This window comes from Rhinolophus sinicus, linkage group LG03 (genome assembly GCF_036562045.2).
Source record: "Rhinolophus sinicus isolate RSC01 linkage group LG03, ASM3656204v1, whole genome shotgun sequence".
NCBI classification, from domain to species: Eukaryota; Metazoa; Chordata; class Mammalia; order Chiroptera; family Rhinolophidae; genus Rhinolophus; species Rhinolophus sinicus.
Window position 1 is genome coordinate 61,708,016 of NC_133753.1, and position 21,711 is coordinate 61,729,726.

Below are 21,711 nucleotides of genomic sequence, written 5' to 3' on the forward strand. Positions count from 1 at the left end.
CCAACCTCATAGATTCCTGCTTCAGCTGCTCCCCACTATGATCTGTCTTCTCAGCTCAGCACTCCAGCCTCTTTACACCACAGAAAACTGGCTGATTGTGGGGCTCAGCTGCTTAAGTTTCCCTTCTCTGCTTGAATACAGTTGCTTAATATATCTTGTCCAGTTTTATAGCTGCTACTAATCCAGAAGGGATAGTCAAGTTAATCATAGCCAAAAGCAGAAGTCTCCCGTCTCAAATTTTTTTGAAGTAGAACTAAGGAAAGAGGAGCAGCCCCTCTCAGATCACAAAAATAAGAAAATGTGGGGCCGGCCCGGTGGTTCAGGTGGTTAGAGCTCCGCGCTCCTAACTCCGAAGGCTGCCGGTTCGATTCCCACATGGGCCAGTGGGCTCTCAACCACAAGGTTGCCAGTTCGATTACTTGAGTTCCGCAAGGGATGGTGGGCTGCGCCCCCTGCAACTAGTAACGGCAACTGGACCTGGAGCTGAGCTGTGCGCTCCACAACTAAGACTGAAAGGACAACAACGTGAAGCTGAACGGCACCCTCCACAACTAAGATTGAAAGGACAACTTGACTTGGAAAAAAGGCCTGGAAGTACACACTGTTCCCCAATAAAGTCCTGTTGCCCTTCCCCAATACAAATCTTAAAAAAAAAAGAAAAGAAAAGAAAATGTGACATACTGGAATTCTTGGTTAGAGCTTTGAGTAGGGTGGCTAGTCTGAGAGAATGAAGGTAAAGAAAAAAGCAGAAATGGGAGTTGGATAAACAAAGATGGCAGCATCCAAGTCCTTGTTTCAATTGTCCTCAAGTCCAGGAGACTCCTGCCCTGTATGCAATTTGCTTACATGGACCATTAAATTTCCCCTTTTTTCTGGTATAGTTGGTTGAATTTTCATTTGGAACCCTTAATGAGAATCTTTTAAAAGGAACTGGATGTAGCCCAATTAGAACTGAATATTGATGGCCCACATGTGATGTTAGAACTTTGGAAATGTATTGATATTACCGTGATTGTCTTATTTGGAGTCATTGGGCCAGACATGTGAGGGAACAGAAGTTTCCAAGATCAGTCATTATGGAAAATGACTGTCTCCCTCACAAATATTTTTTAACAGATTCTCTGTCCTCGTATTTCAGCAAATTTTGTTGTTAGAGCATTATACAAATGAGAAGTCAAAAAGGCACACAATCTTCCGATTTTTAAAAATAAATGGACACGTTTTAGAAATGATTTTGAAGTCCGAATATTTACCGTGGAATCATCCTTCCATGTATATTTTATATTCTGTATTTTCTCTTTATGGGTCAATAGCAAGTCGCCTGAACTTACAAGGTTGTCATTATCTTACCCCTTCCATACCTCTTCAGCCTCATTTTTCTCCTTCTTGCTCATGATATTCTAGCCTCACAAATGTAATGTTTCAGTTAAATAAAAACCTGAATATTTGGAACCTTAGAGTCTTTGGAACTTGGTTTTATTTTTAATAGCTTTTATCATTATTTAAAACTATCTGGTTCGTGTTTACTTGTATATTGTCTGACTGCTCCCAATTGAATGTAAGCTCTATGTAAAAAGAAACCTGGCCTATCTTATCCACAGTAGTATTCTTACTACCTAGAACAATGCTGGGCACGTAGGAAATACTCAATATTTGTTGAATAAACTAGCACTGCAGTAAATATCCCTAGTGTAAAAATGTCTGCCATTCTAGTTTAGCTTAGCTTAAAATAAATTCTAAATGTACTCAAATTTTGGTGTTAAAATGTAACTATTTGAATCACATGAGTGTGATGATGTGTATGTCTGTATCAGAATAAGCAACATAGTAAAACAAGTTTAATTTTTAATTTATTAGAACCCAGTAAGTGATGATTTTAAAAGCAGAGTTTTCATCAAATTAACACTTAATTCAGGGCAAAAATACATTTGAAAAACCTAAATTTTAAGGCAGAAGTAAAACATTATAAAACCAGCATGTCTAATACAGACTGTAGAATGTCAGAATTTTAAGAGATTCACATAGTATTTTATAGCATTAAAATGTTAATATAGTCGGAAATATTATCAACTGGTCCAAGATTTCTCAGTTTATAAAATGTCTAGACTGTTAACTGAAGAAATTTTGCTGTGTAAGTAATAGTGACCATATAACCAAGAGATTGTTTTTATGACAATGGAACTAAGGCAAAAAATTTCATGGTTTTCATTTGTAAAGATATTACAGTATTAAATATAAAGTATTACTAGGAGTATGTTTTAGATTCATCTTCTCATCCTAATGCCCATACGATGTACATTAATTCCTTTTAACTCCATTTAAAAAAATTCTGTGATCATACCTATTCATAAGCCTGGCTCTACTCATTGCAAAAGCATGAATTGTTTACTTTGATATGATAGAAACAACAATTTTAGGAAATCACTACATCTTTTCCTGGTTGCTTAATAATTTCAAACTAAAGTCTAAGAATTTTTGCACCTTCAATAAGTGAAAAACCTTTTTTTAAAATCTCTATAAATTTGAATTTTGACTAGAACCTGAGTACAGGGTGGGGTGGGGTGGGGGGTGGGAAGCATTTAATGTTTATGTGCAATACCAGTAGCCCTTCTAAAACACAGAGTTAACAACCGTAAATTTCTACTTATGACCAAAACCTTTTATTTTGGGGGAGGGGGAATGAGATTTAAAAGTGCTTTAACTCAGAAAACAAGGATTAGCTAGCTTACGCATTATACTAAAAAGTGTCAAAAAAGACAAATGCATTTAAAATAATTTTGTAAGACTAGCAAATATGAGGTTTATGGGTTCTTAACTAACATACTAAGTAATTACAAAGATTCTTCATCTTCATTACAAACTTTTAAGCTATTTTAATGAAACGGCTGTAGATCTCACTGTACTTCTATTTATCTGTGCATTAATAAAAATCTGTTAAAACTCCTTATTTAGTAATTCTGAGAAAGTCTAGTCAAATAAGATCACTAAAACTACCAGAAAAGCTTTGAAATACTGATTGCAGATTTATTTCAAAGTTGATTTAGCCTTTCAGAATCTGGCATTTAAATCATGAATATCTTCACCAACTTGACCTCTGAAAATATAATTTTTAGCCAGTGCTGGTTATAGTTAAACAGTACTGGTATTATGTGGGGGAAGAAAATTGAAAATATATTGTCAATCATGCATTTCACAATTTCATGAACTACGTAAGGTATAACTCAAACATTGTTATGTCTTTGCAGATTAACCCCAACTTTCATCAGGTCTCGCTGAAAGCTTATCTGCCAAAACACATCAGCATTCATGTAAAACAAAAAGAGTAGGGAAGTGATTTTGCACACATGCTGCCCAGTGTTTGGCTTCCAGGTTCCCCTCTTTTATCTAACTATTCTAGGTATAATTCCTTGAAGAGCATGAGATAAGGAGTAGATAGAACAGAATACCCGTTGGGCTAACAAGAATATATTAGTGTATAAAACATTTTTCAGCTGAGTAACTGTTCTCACTGTGGTTATGCTATGTGCAGCATATAAACTGTACAACCATTTTTTCCTGTTTGTCTATTTGTGGGAAGAATTAGGCTCAATAAAATGTAAAATATACATTAGTTTGCTTTAAATGCAAAGACTACAGTTTTGCTTACATTATCTCTGGCTCAACTGTAATATAACCAAAAAAGTCTCTGCTTTAATAATACAATATGAAAAGTTCACATATGTACATGGGTACATTCCTTCATTAAAATGTTTCCTTAAATCTATCTCAATGTATCTTTACAACTGATACAACTGATCTTTACAACAAAAGTCAAAAACAACAAAGTAGAAATGATTCCATTTTACAGCACTTTAGGTTTTCTGAAGTTTTCCTTTAGGGGTTAAAGGACATCACTTAAACGATGCTTTCCATAGTCTGCAGGATCCATTTGAAGTTCTCGTTCTTCATCATCTGTAAAGGGAATAATTACATATCAAGAATATTATTTTTAAAATCAGTTACAGAAATCCAATTCAATAATGTGTCTTTTCCCTCAGCCTTTAAGGTAGTTTTCTGCTCATTATTTTACACCTTCTGCAAATAGTGTTCTATTTCTTAGTCACTTGGCTAAAGAGAGAAAAGTCTGTAACTATTTTGAAAGATTACTTAATTTTAACATCTTTTGATGATGGATGGATGGATGGATGGATGGATGGATGGATGGATGGAAGAAAGGGAGGGAGAAAAGAAGGAAGGAAGCTAGAGAGATACAGTTAGCAAAACTTTAGGAACCCACAAACATTGAGGAGTTGATCCTTTTATATAAATATAGCATTATTTCTATATAAACGAAGCTTAGTCCTTGTAATTAAAACTTTGGTAGAAACCGGTTCTGTATACATTTTTATACCTTTAAAAACAATAATGTTTCTTCTAATTATTAAATCAATCCATAGTCATCATATAAAAATTAGAAAATAAGCTACTCATGATCCCAACTTTTAACATTTTAGTGAATTCCTTTGCTTCTCTGCAAAGAGCTTACCAGTAACTTCCTAAATGGAGTATACGAACCAAAACTTAACCTTTTCTTTACCAAAAAGAAAAAAATTACATAATATTATTAGACAGTAAGATCTTCAAAGTAATTTCATGTAGCTATACTAAACAACTACATATAGTGCTCTGGAGTTTGACTTATTTGGTTATTGACAGGTTTTTCTGGGTTCTTCTTGGCCATCACCTGTCAGTTCACATTATTGTCAGTTTATTTGCCAATAGCAATCCTTCTCTTCTAATTTTGCTACAAACTACAGGTTTTGAAATAAGACTGCTCAGAGTATTAAAATGTTAGAACAAGAATGAAAAGTATTTCAATCACAGCCTAAGAAGCTCCCTTTTTAGTACATGGCTTTTAATGATATCTTTTGGCTCCTCCAGCCTTAAAAAATGACTTTTCTTACTTTCTGGTTCACAGTTACAACTACTCAATAGCTTAGTTTTTGATAGATTGAGGTATTACTAGCATAATTTTCTAGAAATATAATTTTATATAATTTAAAGAGAGTTATATATTAAAATCCAAATTCATATGTATATATAGCTTTCTGAAATCTATTCTTTGGGGCTTGATAGGTTTTAACTCTTAGCTTCTCTATCTTATGGTAAAATTATGTTCAAGAAAGATGCCACGTGGTGTATGTACTTTGTATTAACTTTCCATAATGATGTGTTCTTATTTCTTCTTTACATTTATTCATAAAAATGACAAACAACCAACTTTCTCTTTCCTTTCAACAACTTTCCTGTTAACAAAATAAAAGAAATAAAAGAAATTTAAAAAACAACAACTTTCCATTTAAACTTACAGAAATTTGCATTTAGAATTGCAGAAAACCATTTTGCATCATATTCTCACAAACTGACCTCATATTTTTTATAGTGTAATCCACTAGGTATGATAACCCCAAATCTGTTACATGTAAAGGCTAAAATTACATCCATAATCACACTTGTATTTTGAAAATATGCTAATCAATCTCTTATCAAAGAACTCTTTGTACTTTAAAAAGTTATCTTTGGTTTTAAAAAGGAAACTAATCCCTGGCACCTAGGATCCATGTTGTGGACGTCACCCTATGGCTATAAACTCATCTTTCAGGACTTCAGTAATTAAATGAAGACTTAATCACCATGGGGCAGTGGGAAAAGCTGCTATATAAAGGAGGAGAAATTTAATAGGAAATGGAAAGGAAAAAATACTATTACTTTTGGGGAGTTTTAAATGAATACTTATAAAGCGAAAACAAGAGCAAAGGTTTAAAAACAGAAAAAACTGAATTCTAGTCCTGGCTCAGGCACTCAACAAACATGATCTAGTTCCTAAATCTCTGTTGACCTCTAATTACCTTCTCAGTAGAACAGAAATACCAACTGTTTTTCCTGCCTCAAAATAAAATAATGCACATGAAGACATTCTTTACTTCCAAGGTCCTCTATAAATATAAGGAAGAGTTTGTTGGTATTATTTATGCTCTTTAGCAAAGTTTTAGTATGGGGTCTTCACATTGTTTTCCAGAATTCATAGGACTTTCAGAATATTGTGTTTTCTTACATTGAGCTATATTTAATTTACATTTAGAGTCCATTTTCAGTGTAGCTATTCTAACTAGAATTCAAATTTCTACTAACAACCTTTTTGCATTTATCTGTAAAGTCTGATGAAATTACCTACCCAAATTTGATATAGAGTAACAGATAACCACTAAATATAATTATATGAACTAATATTTTATTTCACTTTACAAAACAGCAAAATCTATAAATAGCTCACAGCATAAAATGACTATTAAAGGTAATATAAAGACATTCATAATTTATTAAATAATTCCTAAATTCCCTCTGAGTCAAGAAAGAACCACCTCCATAAAGCAAGCTCTACCAAGCAAGAATGTCTCAGGGCAATAAGGCAGTGAGGTGCCACTAAAACAAACAAATTAATCCACTGCAATTATCCTCTAAAGCAGGCAACCCAGAGAACAAGTTCTAGATTTGCTTTTAGTTTTGTAATTATTATTTTATTCAAAACACACTTGTATAGGGCCAGCCCGGTGGCTCAGGAGGTTGGAGCTCCATGCTCCTAACTCTGAAGGCTGCCAGTTTGATTCACACATGGGCCAGTGGGCTCTCAACCACAAGTTTGCCAGTTCGACTCCCGCAAGGGAGGGTGGGCTTCACCCCCTGCAACTAAGATTGAACAGGGCACCTTGAGCTGAGCTGCCGCTGAGCTCCCGGATGGCTCAGTTGGTTGGAGCCTGTCCTCTCAACCACAAGGTTGCCGGTTTGACTCCTGCAAGGGATGGTGGGCTGCGCCCCCTGCAACTAGCAACAGCAACTTGACCTGGAGCTGAGCTGCACCCTCCACAACTAAGACTGAAAGGACAACAACTTGAACCCAAACGGCACCCTCCACAACTAAGATTTGAAAGGACAACAACTTGACTTGGAAAAAAATCCTGGAAGTACACACTGTTCCCCAGTAAAGTCCTGTTCCCCTTCCCCAATAAAATCTTAAAAAAAAAAAAAAAAAAAGAAGAAGAAAATGGAGAAGTATTTAAAAAAAAACAAAACCACACACTTGTATAGTGCTTATGGTGTGAAAAACTCTAAGTGCTGAACAAATATTTAAATCATGTAATCCACATAACAGCTGTTGAGTTAGGTAACTATATTCCTATTTTATTTATTTATTTGCTTATTTATTTATTTATTTTTTTAAGGAGGGCACAGCTCACAGTGGGCCATGCGGGTATCAAACCGGCAACCTTGGTTTTCTTAGCACCACTCTCTAGCCAACTGAGCTAACCAGCCACCCCATACTCCTATTTTACAGATGACGATATTGAGGCATAGAGGTTAGGTAATTCACAAGGTGACAGAGCTAGTAAGTGGTGGAGATAAGATTCAAATCCAGACAGTCTTGGCCCCAGAATCCAGGCACGTAAGCACTATGCTAAGCTTCCTTCCACAGGCATACTTAGTAATATGCATTTCATATCCTATCAAACAAAGTTGGAGCTTATATGGGATTAAAGATAAGAGTACAGGCAATTTGTAAATATCCATCTCCTTAATACAATAAAGAATAAAAGATATATCCATCAGATGTGTAGTATTTCCAGAGCTGATCATTAAGAAGTCACGAAAAAAAATTTTACACTAATGTAAACAAAATGTTTCTTTTAGGTTGCTTCAGAAAACCAGGAATTCAAAACCAAAATAAACCAGGATTGTAAACACAGGAAAATTAGGCTTCACTTAATTCTACAAGAAAACACTCTGCAGGTTGTGCTGATCCAAATGATCAATACATATGAACAGGCATCCAGCTAAAGCTGGAATCCTTCAGCTCCCTATTGGCAGAGATGCTGTCCAAACCTCCATTTCATAATCCAGAGTTTCGGAGACCAAAGCCAGAGTGTCCTTAGCTGAAGCCAGAACCTCGGACCTGTAGCTGGAATCTCTACTCCTAGGGACACAACAGCTTGTGAAAAAACTTCCTAATACTAGAGAAAGCAGAGAAGAAGAGCCCCTATTGCTAGAACCGTGATAGTGCTTCTGAAATGCATACTTCAATTTTTTATATCTCTGGCTGCAGAGTCTCAATGGCTGCAGTAGTTTCCACTTTTTTTTCCTAGGTTTAGGGGAAGATGTGTTTCAGGCATGCGGAAATCTGACATGTTTTCCTATAATGCTTGTGTTAAATATAGTGACCCCATTGTGAATGTGACCACAGAATTTTAGCAGTGAGAAGAACACTAGTTCAATATGCTCACAGTACAGATGATGAAATTGTGGCCCAGAGAGTTTAAGTGACTTGAAAAGCTGGTCTCCTAATTCTCAGGCTAATATTTTTTTACCACTCTATTCTACTGCCTGCTTTGGCTACAAGTGCAAACTGGCCTGGGAACCCAACCATTGTTTCTCTATTGAAGCTATGAAGAAATTCTTTTAAATTCCAAATATTCTAACTTAATAATAAACACTGGAATCCAAATTGTTGATAAACTAGGGAACAGCCATAATTCTCCTTCCCCACTTTTTGGACAGTTAATACTATTCCTAAAAAATTTTTAAATAAAACATTAAAACATGTTTAAAATTATTTGGGTCTCTAGTATTCCTTTTTAGTCATTTCACCCAAACTTGTCCCTCTTTATATGCTAGAGTTGAGATGTTCTTGTATCTTTCTGTTCCCTATGATAAGGGAGTCCCCTTGGTAACTGCCCTATCCTTCTGCTGCCATCATCTAGTGAATCTCAAAATGGGATAAAAATGATAAAGGCAACTCCCAAATCAAATAAGATTCACTTGCAAATGAAGAAACCTCAAAATGTACCAATCCCCTCCCTGCTTCATTGAGGATATCATCTTGGATCATTTTCCTTATATTCCTTAGAGTCAATGGATTTATTTTCTCGCAAAAGGAAAGGTAGGGCAGCATGAGGGTACTGAGGACCTACATTGGAAAGTAGTAATGAGAACTGAGGTAGGAGAGGGAGAAGATATCGGAAAGAGAGAGAAGACATGGAAGATAAATGTACCTGCTGTGGATAAAAAACCATAAAAATATTAAACTGAAATTTTGTAATAAAAGTCATCAACTTTAAGATAGCCAAAATATAAGAAACGATTTTCAATTTTGGTTGAAATTAATTGCTCTAGTGAAAACCTCAAAATTATCCAGCAAGATGATAGAAGCCCTTCTGAAAGAAAACTAGAGGTTTAAAGCGTAAACCAAGCAAGCTTCTAAGACCAGAGGTTAAAGAGTTATTACCCTAGCCACAGTTATAAGACTAAAATCTCAATAGGAAAGCATAAAATTATCAGTTAACAACATTACTGAGGGCCCTTTTTGTGCTAAGTACTATGAGGGATGGGGGGTGGATATGAAGGCAGAAAAGGATACAAACAAAATAGAAGGCAAAATAAGTGAAAATTCCTGCTTACATTCTAATTAGTGATATGATATAAATGTATGGAAAAGCCTTAAAGCAATGTTACAAATAATTGCAAATAAATATAATTCAAACAAATCACAAAAGCAATAAGAAAAAATGGTAATTTATGAAAAATGGATGAGATTATAGAAAAGGTGAATGTAATTTATTCAAAAGTACCAAAAGGTGTTTAAGAAGTTCTCATTAACATATCCTTATAAAACTCCTAGCATTTATTAATCTCTTTCTATTCCCAATAACCAGTCTTCCAAAACAAGAATGAGCTATCAAAACAATGCCTAGGTGGAAATCAGTCTCTAGTTTCCCTTTTTCTATTAACTATGTAATATTCTAGGACAACTATATTTTCTTCTGAGTTTTATATTAAGTTGGTGCAAAAGTAATTGCTGTTTAAAAGGTTAAAAATTGCAAAAACCACAATTACTTTTGCACCAACATAATAAAAACAATTCTTGTCATAAACCTAAATAAAGTTTAATTACCTTACAAAGAGTTAAGGAGTAAATCAAGACAGGTTACATTAAAAAAATGTTTCATGCATAATATTATAAATTATAATACTTCACACATTAAGTTCATATTCAACTTTTATGGAAAAAAGGAAAAACTCCACAAATACTACTAAACGATGTAAACAGGCAGAAAACAGGCCTAAAAACTTGCAAGAAAGCAACATACTCTGACATGCATGCATGGGTAGGGCTGCATGCACACAGGTAGATTCTGAACTTTCACTAAGTTAAAAGCTCAGAAGTAACACAGTTAACAAGGAAAATTTGTTGAATCTGTGTATTAAACATAAAACAGACAAATCTTCACAAACTGATAGTTAAATATAAATTTTAAGCCTCAGAAAAAATCTCAAAAACAGTCTTCCTATGCTGAATCAGTAGTGAAATAATCTTATATTCAGAGTAGAGGAGACCATTCCTTTTGTGGCTTCCCTTACAGCAAAAAAGGTTGTCTGGTCAACGTTTGTTCCTAGAATAATTGAAATGTTTTGAGATGAGAAACTGGAAAATAATTCTTTTCTGGGAGTATTTGCCTTAGGTAAAGTCTAGAGCCATTTTAAACAATTTAATTTAAAAATTTCTGAAGACTGTGAGTTTCAAATTGTAACTGTATCAATAATACCTAACAGTTACAATTTTAGTTAACTGTATCAAGATAACTAAAAATGAAAATAGTTATGAAAAACTGCACAGAACTTCTTCATATTAAGATTGCACTGCTAATTAGTGGGGAAAATTCTACACAAATTCAACCAAAAAACTTAGAGGTGGGTTTCATGGTCACAGCATGGAGGCCAGGCCCACGCTCACCTTGGACGTCTTCCTCTCCACCATCACCATCTTCTTCCTCATTGTAAGCCAGCTCAGCCTGCTTGTCTGCCTCATACTCACCTACGTTACCATCATCCCCATTATAATCCGCCAGTTTAGAGCCATGCTGCGGATCAACAGGGGATTCATTCTCATCAAAGAATCGGCCTGTGAAGTAGGTAGAGGATTAATTCAAGAGTAAAGAGAGAAGAAAAGAAGGGACCTGTACTTGAGGCAGATCAGAAAGTAGACAAATGAAACCTGGCAACTTTTAGGACACTGGTTATAAAAAAGATACATTTCGTGAAGGTTATCCAAGACAAAAGGAAATAAGAATGAGGACTGAAAATAACTTTTATTTAAGAATTCCCCTTTTGTGTTAATTTTAGTACTTGCTCCTTAAGGTTTGAATGTTCTCTTAAAAAGGGTACCATATTCAGGATTGTTCTCCTAATAACCAATGACTTCTCTGATATAAGTATTTGTCTAATTTAACACTTTAGGACAAGAATAAATACTTTTATTACTGGATATATTACATATTTGAAATTTGCAGTCATTTATTGCTTTATGAAATACCACTTTCCACGAATAATTTTGATAACTTTTTAAAAATAAACAAGTATTAGGCAGTTTAGTTTCTCTGGATACTAAGACAAACTGACACACCTGAGGGCTATCTTAAGTTCCTTCAGTAACAGTGATTCACTATAGTCATGAATTGATTTCCAAAGAGGGATGGCAGAGAGCGTAAACTATAGCAATCCCCAGTGGTATGTTTTGAAAAAACAATCCAAGCAATTCTGATTTATTCTTCCTCATTTCCTAAATCAGATATTTAAAAGTCAATGGTAGAGGAAGCTAAAGACCTACATGAAGCTGTTATAAACACTCATAACAATTAGAAATCAAGAAGAGCAACAGATATAACACCTACGGTAGAAAGCTCTTCAACAACTCGACATTAAAAATAAAAATGTTAGGCACACTAAGATCTGACTCACAAGCACAATTTAAACTCTACATTGATATCAAGTATCATCAAAGTAAATTTTATTCCAATCCCTAAAATGCAAATAACATGAACTTACTGATAATGTAAGAATTTAAGACTTCTTAAAATTGTAAAAACTTTCTGTGATAGGTCTAAATTATAAAAATGTACACTGCAATGAGACATTCAGGAAAAAAAATTAACAAGTTCCTTTGCTTGGAAAGAAAGGTTAAGTGCAAGTGGAAAAAATTATGGTAGTATTGGTCGATTCTACAGATGGCTCACTGTATCATCTAGCCAACATACGTATTTCTAATGATTGGGTAATGAGTCAATCGGAAAAATAGTTAAAGAACTTTTACACAGGATTTGAAAGGGGGTTTGTGTAACAACAGCAACTGAAGCAATTGTTGCCAATAAAAAGAACAAGAAAGTCATCTTAAATCTATTCTAGAATAAGGTTGGCTATATACAGTAAATAAATGGAAAAGTTAAGAAAACAGAATTAGAGAAAAGAAATGAATATACAAGAGTTAAAAAGGAAAAACAGGATTGAGAAGAATAGGTAAGGTATTTGTGAGAAAGACACCCTGTCCTCCTAATGATAGTAATACAAAACAAAACATTTTGATGGTTTTTATTATCTCTTTCCCTAATGATAAAATAAACTATGCCAATGTAAGCAATAAAAAGGGAGATTTATAGAAATCTGTATTTTCTTTTTTTTTAATATGCAATATTTACTATGGAGAAAACACCTGGGGCAGTTAAATCATATTTATGCAATGTGAAACTGCTGTTTGAAATATATAAACATTTTAACATAGTAGTTACCAGTGAGTTTCTCAAAGCACACTATTTCCTCCAAGAAAACTTTTTCATTTTTTATCAGTTATGAAATACAGAAGACTGAAAAATTAGTCTAAAATTTCATTGCAAAATACAGTTAACTAATATTATCAGACATGGTACATTAATCAAAGAAATGGTCTATCTGTGCCTATTATAATATTCCAAAAGAACAATAAATAAAGTTTCTTTTTTTTTAAGTGTTTGATGATCTGACTAGCCTGAATTCAGTCATAAAATTTTAACACTATGATTACAGTGACACTCAGAGATTAAAAAAAAAAAAATCAACGACAAGAATGGATACCACATAACTGTCCTTTGTTAAATAGTAATTGTGCTATCATATATACAGAATTTTCACCTTTAGAGAAAAAAGGAGCTAACCCTTATGATCAACAAAAGAGAGAAAAAGAGCCAACTATACAACACTGCCAGTCAAGTTGGGAACATCAGACAAACTTCACATTAAACAGTGTTATGAATATGACAGTATAAATAAAAATGTATAATGCTGATCAATATAACAGACTGTTAAATGATATAACTGTCAGGCAACATATTTGCAACGAAGAGTTATATAAGGGAAAAATCAATCAATGTGGATTAGAGTTAGAAAGGAAGGTTTCAAAAAAGAGGCAAATATATTGGACCATGACAGAGAGAAGGAAAGAAGCATTCAAAGAATAGGTAAGAATATTCAGGAGACACTAAAGAGATTATTTTGACTGCATTTATATTAGAAAGTAGGAAGAGGAAGTTTGGACAAGCAAATTGGGAATAATTATGGAAGACCTTTAAAATTAGATTTAAAAAGGCCTCCTATATCCACTTCACAAGGTAACTGTTAGAAAGAATTACAAAGCATATAAAAGTATCTGTTGTGCTCTTCATCTATCCATCCAACAAAGGTTCCCTGATAGATGTGACAGATACCATGCTAGGCACTGTGATACAAAAACAAACTTACCATCTCCGTTTCTGATAATACAGATACTAAGGGAGACAAGCATGTAAACAAATAGAGAGTGATGTCACGACACTGTAACACAATGATGTAGAAAGTGACATCTAAACATGGAGACTTGCTACCATTGGTTTCTATCTGACAGAGGAAGTCTGAACTTTATGTAGGAGGCAATAGGCAGTCGTTATGATTTCTTTTAAACTGAATCAGGAATCTAATCTGCCTCATGTACCACAGCATCTCCAGTGTCTAGTCAGGTAAGAAGCTACAGAACTTAGACTAAGAAGATATCATAGGAAGTGTTAGGTACAGGTGAATCAAATGCCTTTAAAAACAACAAACTGACTATATGGCACAATGGAGTGGAAGAGTCAAAGGATGATTCTATAATCCTAACCTGGAAACTAAATATAATGGTGCCTGTACCCAAAATACAATAATTGGGAAGGTATGGAAAAGCAAATGTTGCTTTAGATATACTGAGCTTAGGGTTACAGTAAGATATCCAAATGAAAATATTTTATAGACACATGGGAATATGGACCTAGACTCCAGGTGCGAAGTTTTTACTAATATTTTCTTGTGATTTATAGTTATACCCTCTTTGTTGTTCTGAATACTATTTATCTTTTCTATTGTTCTTCATTAGTATTACTAGAGGTTTGTTTATCTGGGTTGTTTCTTTTTGCTCCTCTCTAATAATTCTTTATTTTCCATTTCATTTATGACGGCCCTTGTCTTTGTTCCTTCCCTCTACATTCTTTAGGTTATTCTTCTTCCTCTTTCTCTGAAGACAGATTGTTTAGGCTCTAACCCTAACTCATCTATTTACTAGCTAAGTAATCTTGAAGTGTTTTGAAACTTCTTTGTGACCATTTCCAATCTATAAAACAGGAATAATGATTATCAAGTCTGAGTAGCTGAGCTACTCAGTATCTACACATGGGTTTCTTATGAGTTTATATGAACAAACACTTTAGAACAGCAACTGGCACATAATCACTCCACTGTTAACTATTATTAGCATCATCGTTTGCAGTAGTAAGACCACCACCACCACTACTATTATTACTACTACTGTTTTTGAGTTGAAGTCACATCATTTAATTTTCTTTTTTCCTTAATGCTTTTAAGAAAGCATTTTTTACATTTAGCCATAAATACTACTTTAGATGTATCCCTCACATTTTAATATGTGTGGTATTTATAGTATTGTTCAGTCTGTACATTTTGAAATGCCCATTATAAATGTCCCCCCAAAAAGTTTTGAGGATTGACTTTTTAAGTTTATAATATAGAAGTTTTAAAATACTATTCATCATATAAATTGCTTGAAATTTATTAAGACTCTCTGTGACCTAGTATCTAGCCAATTTCTGTAACTGTTCAATGTGTACTTGAAAAATATTTATTTTGTCTTTTATTAAGTGAAGGGATCTATATAGATTTATATATTTGAATAAACTTGGTAATTTTTGCTTCAAAGTTTCTATAGTCTTGGTGATTTATAAGTTTTGATAGAAGTATACGAAAATCTTTCACATTAATTATGCAATTGTCAATTACTTCTTGAAATTGTGTCAGCTTTTTGTCTTCCTATTTATGGCTGTTTTTAGAGGATTATTTCCTCTTTTTAGTAGATTGTTCCCCTTGTTATTACAGAGTATCCTTTAATTATTTTTTTCTTTTTAATTAGTTGCTGACAGCTTTTTTTTTTTTTAATAGTTTATTGGGGAAGGGGAACAGGATTTTATTGGGGACCAGTGTGTACTTCCAGGACTTTTTTCCAAGTCAAGTTGTTGTCCTTTCAACCTTAGTTGTGGAGGGCGCAGCCCAGCTCCAGGTCCAGTTGCCGTTGCTAGTTGCAGGGGGCGCAGCCCACCATCTCTTGGGGGAGTTGAATCGGCAACCTTGTGGTTGAGAGGATGTGCTCCAATCAACTAAGCCATCCGGGAGCTCAGCTCAAGGTGCCGTGTTCAATCTTAGTTGCAGGGGGCGCTGCCCACAATCCCTTACGGGACTGGAGGAATTGAACTGGCAACCTTGTGGTTGAGAGCTCACTGGCCCATGTGGGAATCGAACCAGCAGCCTTACGGAGTTAGGAGCATGGAGCTCTAACTGCCTGAGCCACCGGGCCGGCCCTAATTTTTCTTTTTTCCTTCAAATCTATTCTGTCATTTGTTCATACTTTACATCAGCTATCCTGTGATTGGTTTTCACTAAGGAATATCTTTTCTAAAGTTATGGGAAACTATAAATTACATAAAATTTCCATCTTAACCATTTTTAAGTGTACAGTTCAGTGACATTAAATACATTAACATTGTGCAACCCTCACTATCATCCAACTCCAGAACTTTTTCATCTTCCCAAATTGAAACTCTGTATTCATTAAACAATAACTCCCTCTTCCTCACCCAGCCCCTAGCAACCACCATTTACTTTCTATCTCTAAGAATTTGACTACTTTAGGTACCTCATATAAGTGGAATCATAGCAGTATTTGTCCTTTTGTAACTGGTTTATTTAACTTAGCAAATAATTTAGGTGTTCATCTATGATGTAGCACATGTTAAAATTTCCTTCTTTTAAAAGGCTGAGTAATATTCCACTATACGTGTATACCACATTTTGTTTATCCATTCATTCATCAATAAACATTTGTGTTGCTTTCACCTTCTGGCTATTGTGAATAGTGCTATCATGAATATGGGTGTATAAATATCTGTTCAAGTCTCTGTTTTCGATTATTTTGGGTATATGCCCAAAAGTGAGAAATAGCTTCTATAATCCCTTTATTTTCACATTGTCTATGTGTTCAAGATTTAGTTGTAAACACTATATAGCTAGATTTTTGAATCCTTTTATTATCTGTATTTAAACTTTAATCTGTTTATATTTATCATGGTTTTTATAGTATTTGATACCTATTTCTTTGATTTTACTGTTTATAGACTCCCCTTGAATTTTCTTCTTCATTTCCTTCAATATTACCTCCTTTTCCTCCTCTACCCACTGTTGGATGGAAGTAGTATACTGTATTTGTATTTTAATGATTACCCTTAAATTTTAAATATACATACTTCATAATTTTTTTCTAATAAAACTTCAAAGTATTCAGTATTTCTGTCCTCTTTCTACACAGGACATGGACCTTCTCACTTTATCCTTGAATACTCTCTCTGTCTTTTATATTATTTGCTATTATTTTTGCTGTGTTAATACAAAAAATAGTTTTAAGTCAATGACTAATTAAATTTACCAACAGCTTTGATCAATTTGAGTTCCCATATTGGGGGGGATAGCTGTTATTATCCCTCTTCAAACAAACAAAAGAACCTTTTTCTAACAAAATAAATTTTACTCTTCTTTCACTGAGGGTTTCTGAGAGGTAAACTCAGTCTTGTGTAACTGAGTATGTCTTCATTTTGCCCTTGTTGTCCTCGTTATTTGGCATAACATTCTATGTTGGTAATTAATTTCTACTCATCACACAAAAATATTTTTCCATTTTCTTTTGACATTTGATTTGCTGATGAAAAGTCTGTTTTGAATGTAATTGTCATTCCTTGAAAATAATCTATATTTTCTGGTATTACTTAAGATTTTTTCCTTAATTTTTGGATACTCTGATGTTTCCCTACAATGCCTAAAAGCAAAGATTTTCTTCATTTATCCTACTCGACACTCAGCAGGTACACTTGAGGTGAGAACTCATGTCTTTCTTCAATTGCAGAAAATTCTGGGCTCTTCAAATTCAAAATTCTTTTCAAGTATTGATTATCTACCATTTCCTCCATTCTTTACCCCAAATTCCTATATTTATATATCTTCTGTAACATCTGTTGTGTGTATATATGTATGTGTGTGTGTGTGTGTGTGTGTATACAGAGGGTGGCAAAAAAATGTACATACATTTTAAGAAAAAAACTATTAAAATTGTAATACTCAAAATATGTATACCAATAATAAAAGAAGAATACAAGTCACATTTGACTTCTGCAATTACAAGAGGTGCTCAAAGTGGTTACCATCCAGACACTTCTGATTACGGCGAACTACTGCTTCAGCAACGTTGCCCAAAGTGTCCACTTGTATACATTTTTTGTGCACCTCTGGGTGTGTGTGTGTGTGTGTGTGTGTGTGTGTGTGTGTGTGTGTAATATAAATTTGTCTCTAAGCCTGTCTCTCTCTGTGTGACTCTGTACTATATTCTTCATGAATATCTCAGTACAAGCTTCTAAATCACTTATTTTAGTCAACTATGGTCTACCATTTCAGATACTGATTTTTTATTGCTATGATTATATTTTTCATTTCTAAAATGTATAATTGGTTTTTATATCTGTTTTTGTTTTATTCCTGCCTATTTCTTAATCTCTCCTTTTTTTTAAAAAGTTATTTCTTCATTTATCTCTTTGAGCACTCTTAAACATCCATAGTCCATAGTAGACTATTACATACAATTGTTTTCATGTTTCAATTGTTAATATGTGGGCTATCTCTCTTAAGCATTAGCATTTTTCATAGTTTTAGAGTTTTGGTTTGCTGACTAATTTTCAGTGTGTATGGGGTATTTGTTTATATTCTTCCTCTTTTTCCCTCTCTGTGTTCACCCCTGTTATCTAGGCATTTTAAGGATGCTTTCACGCAGTTCCCCAGTCTAGGACGAGTCTTTATAATAACATTTCCGAGCTTCTGTTCCATGATACTACTGAGGCTAGCAGAGATGCCATATAGAACCAATGGTGGTGTGGGTTAGTGCGTGGTCACAAGGCTGCATGTGTAAGTTCCCGGCTCCATAAGCCTTCAGGTTGCTAAACATTGTAGTCCTTGATGGCATAGCTTTATTTTTGCTTCCTCTGTCAAGGGAGACAGGGCAATAGTCAGGTCCTGGCTTTAAGCTATAAGCCTGGCTCCCACATTAAGTGCCTCCAATGTATTCCTATTGCTTTCAAGAGCCAAATTCCTGAAAACCTGCATTTCCAGACCCGGAGCCTATTAGGTCCTGTCACTTAGTTCCTTTCATCATCCTGTATTTTTGTGTCACTTCTTGACCAGGGAAATGTTTAATATGTTTTTGAGATTATCAATATTCTTTTAGTTCTCTCTTTTTTACATTTTGTCTATTGTTATGTGTGTGATCAGAGTGGATATGTCAAAGGTGAACTCACTAAGCCATCTGGACCAGAAGTTGAAAAATACTTTTAAAAGATCCATATGTGAAAGAAAATCATGCATTCTCTGATAACACTAGCTTGTCTCTCCAGTGTTGTTCAGGAGGATCATTAACCACGGTTAAATAAATAAATCCCTGCTGCTACTCACCTTGGAGCATGCTACACAGAAGTCCACATGAGAAGCAGTTTGAGCAACAATCACCACCTAGTTATTTGGAGTAATTGTCCTTGTGACTTTCACTATGGGGCTGAGCTTTGAAATGAACCATTTTCTCTACTCAAGGCAAGTGAATACAGAGGGGGCCAAAAAAATGTACACACATTTTAAGAAAGGAAAACTGTATTAAAATTGTAATACTCAATATATACCAATAACAAAAGATGAATACAAGTCACATTTGACTTCTGCATTTACAAGAGGTGCTCAAAGTGGTTACCACCCAGAAACTTCTGATTATGGTGAACTACTGCTTGAGCAACATTGACCTAAGTGTCCACAAAAATGTATACATTTTTTTAGCACCCTCTGTATATAAAGGGTATGTCCCTCTTAACTGGCAAACATGTGGGCCTTCCATGGATTCTCAATTTCAACTACTTTGGAGGGCATCTATTACTTCGAAGTATGCCTCCAGGACACTTTGACGTATCCCCTAAACTATATTTTGTGTCACCATATAGCCTACATTCTACATTTTAAATAAAACTAACCCAAATATATCTTCCAAATATAGCAAACCATGCCAAAAGATTTGTCGTGATCACTGTATAAAGTGTAAGTACCCCCCATGTCTAATAGTCAGTACTTTCAATAACATTTTCAACTTGCTCTAACAGCATATTATTTTGTACGTATAGAATCAAGTATTGTTATATTCATTACTTATTTACACTTCAATTATCATTTGCATTGTTGATCTCTCCATACAGCTTTGGTCTCTAGATGAAGTAAAATCAGAGAGAGATATGGATTGAGATTATATCTGCCTTGTCTCCATAATATAAAAGATATCAAGCAGGGCAGAGAAAGAGATTCTTCCACATTCTCAGATTCTTTCTTCCTCTCCCCACTTCATATTTTCCATTTATCAATCGGCCTCATTATAACAGTGTTCTGCCCCTAGCATTTTCAATGTAATATCTTTTCTCAAGACCACAATCTCATTTACCATTTTTCAATATCACTTCGCAGTCTCATGCACCTTACTTGCTAAATTTCAGTTAATACCTCTCCAGCTGAGTATAACCTCAATATAACCTTTCTATACTAGAATGGGTTCCAAATACCTAAGCCCCTGCCCTGGATGAACCACAGATTTCTTTTCTACATTTTCATGCTATCAAAAGAGGACACAAATTTGAATAACAACAAGCACCAGACAAGTAAGATAAATGGACATATTATGTCAGAGTGGGAAATGGGACATGGCAAGTCTCATTCTAAAAGAACAGTCATAATCAATTCCAGTGATTATGTCAACCATTCTCATTTAATAGAATCCAGATATTGGGAAATTTGTGAAATCTATTGATTTTTAAATATTGGAACTATTTCAGATTTTTAAAAATCACTCTGTGGACCAAACAAAACTCACACGATGGCTGGATATGGACATGGGTCATCCGTTTTCAATCTCTGCAAAAGACTGTTTTTGCTATTTAACAAGGTTTTGGAAACAAAACACATAGAACTAGCCTAACACAAGATCACATTCTTCAAATTCAACTAAAACCTGGCAATTTCTATAAGCCTAATGTCTCTAGTGAATAAATAGGCTTGTCCATCATCTGCTATTCCAAATGTTCTCTTTTACCTATTTTGAATACAGATAGAGAAATAAAGTTAACAAAACCGTAGAGGGGGAAAAATACCCTTAATGCTTATTCATGAAGAACAAAATCAGAATAAAATGGCAAAATATTCTTAAAAGACAGTAGAAATGGAGATATAGTATACAAAAACTAAAGTACACTACCAAACAACCAAAGGAAAAATTGTGGATATAAATGCATAATGTTTTCCCTAACAGGTATTCAATAAGTTTGTCTAAGTTAATATATTATTAAGAAAGAGAAGTGTGAAGAATTAAATATCTACCTGAAAACTTAAAAAAGGAATAAAGTGACAAGTCACAAGTAGCAAAAAATAAAGTATAAGACAGATTAGAAATAAAAAAGTGACGAAATTAGTAGTTGGGTTTTTGAAAAACAAAAAAATTTAAACAATTGATAAACTACAATTAAGAACAGAGGAAGACTATAAAAGTTTTAGGGCTAAAAATTTTAGAATAGAGAAGTTAAAAGTAGGAAAGTTCTCATAATTATATATTAATATCATTTATGACTAAGTAATCATTTCGATTGTATGACTATCTACAGAGACACAAAATTCTAAAACTGATGCAGTAAGTTTAACAAATATTTAATAAATGCTTACTATACACATGTGAGGCTGGGTAGACAAAAAGGATAAGACACAGTTCCTGCCCTCATGAAGTTATTACTAGTTTAATAGAGAAGACAGATATAGAAACAGTTACAGAATTCAGGATACACTATCTAACACTGCTGGTTCTTCAATGTTTTGTTGTTCAGATTTAAGAAAATCTTTTTCTCTTTTCTTTTAAGCCATCTATAACGTAGAGCAATCTGGTAAAGTATACCTTTGTGAATAAAAATGAAACAATTACTTTTTCTCCCTACCTGATACCTCCAGAATGCAGAAACTCTTAGTGAGTAATCTTATTTTCATGGCAATATAGTTATTTGGATAAATTCAATTAAGAAACTGTTCTCCTTGTAATAGGACACACTTGAAAACTTTGGTTATATTACCATGGGTCTGACAAGAATGTCATACTTGAGAAGGATGCATAAAATCAGATATGACCAGACGTCT

General features: G+C 34.1%; 1 protein-coding gene across 2 annotated transcripts in view; it reads right to left on the minus strand.

The window, feature by feature from the left end:
• Positions 1-1,832: 1,832 nt before the first annotated feature.
• Positions 1,833-21,711, minus strand: part of GOLM2 (golgi membrane protein 2) — a 97,820-nt gene continuing 77,941 nt past the window's right edge. The window contains exons 9-10 of one of the 2 annotated variants that reach the window (XM_019725321.2): positions 10,823-10,990; positions 1,833-3,951 (exon numbers count right to left, since the gene is read on the minus strand). In XM_019725321.2, the coding sequence (XP_019580880.2) occupies positions 3,881-3,951; positions 10,823-10,990 (239 nt within the window). In that variant the 3' untranslated portion in view covers positions 1,833-3,880. The remainder of the gene's footprint in view (positions 3,952-10,822; positions 10,991-21,711) is intronic. The other variant, XM_019725322.2, reaches the window with a different exon arrangement.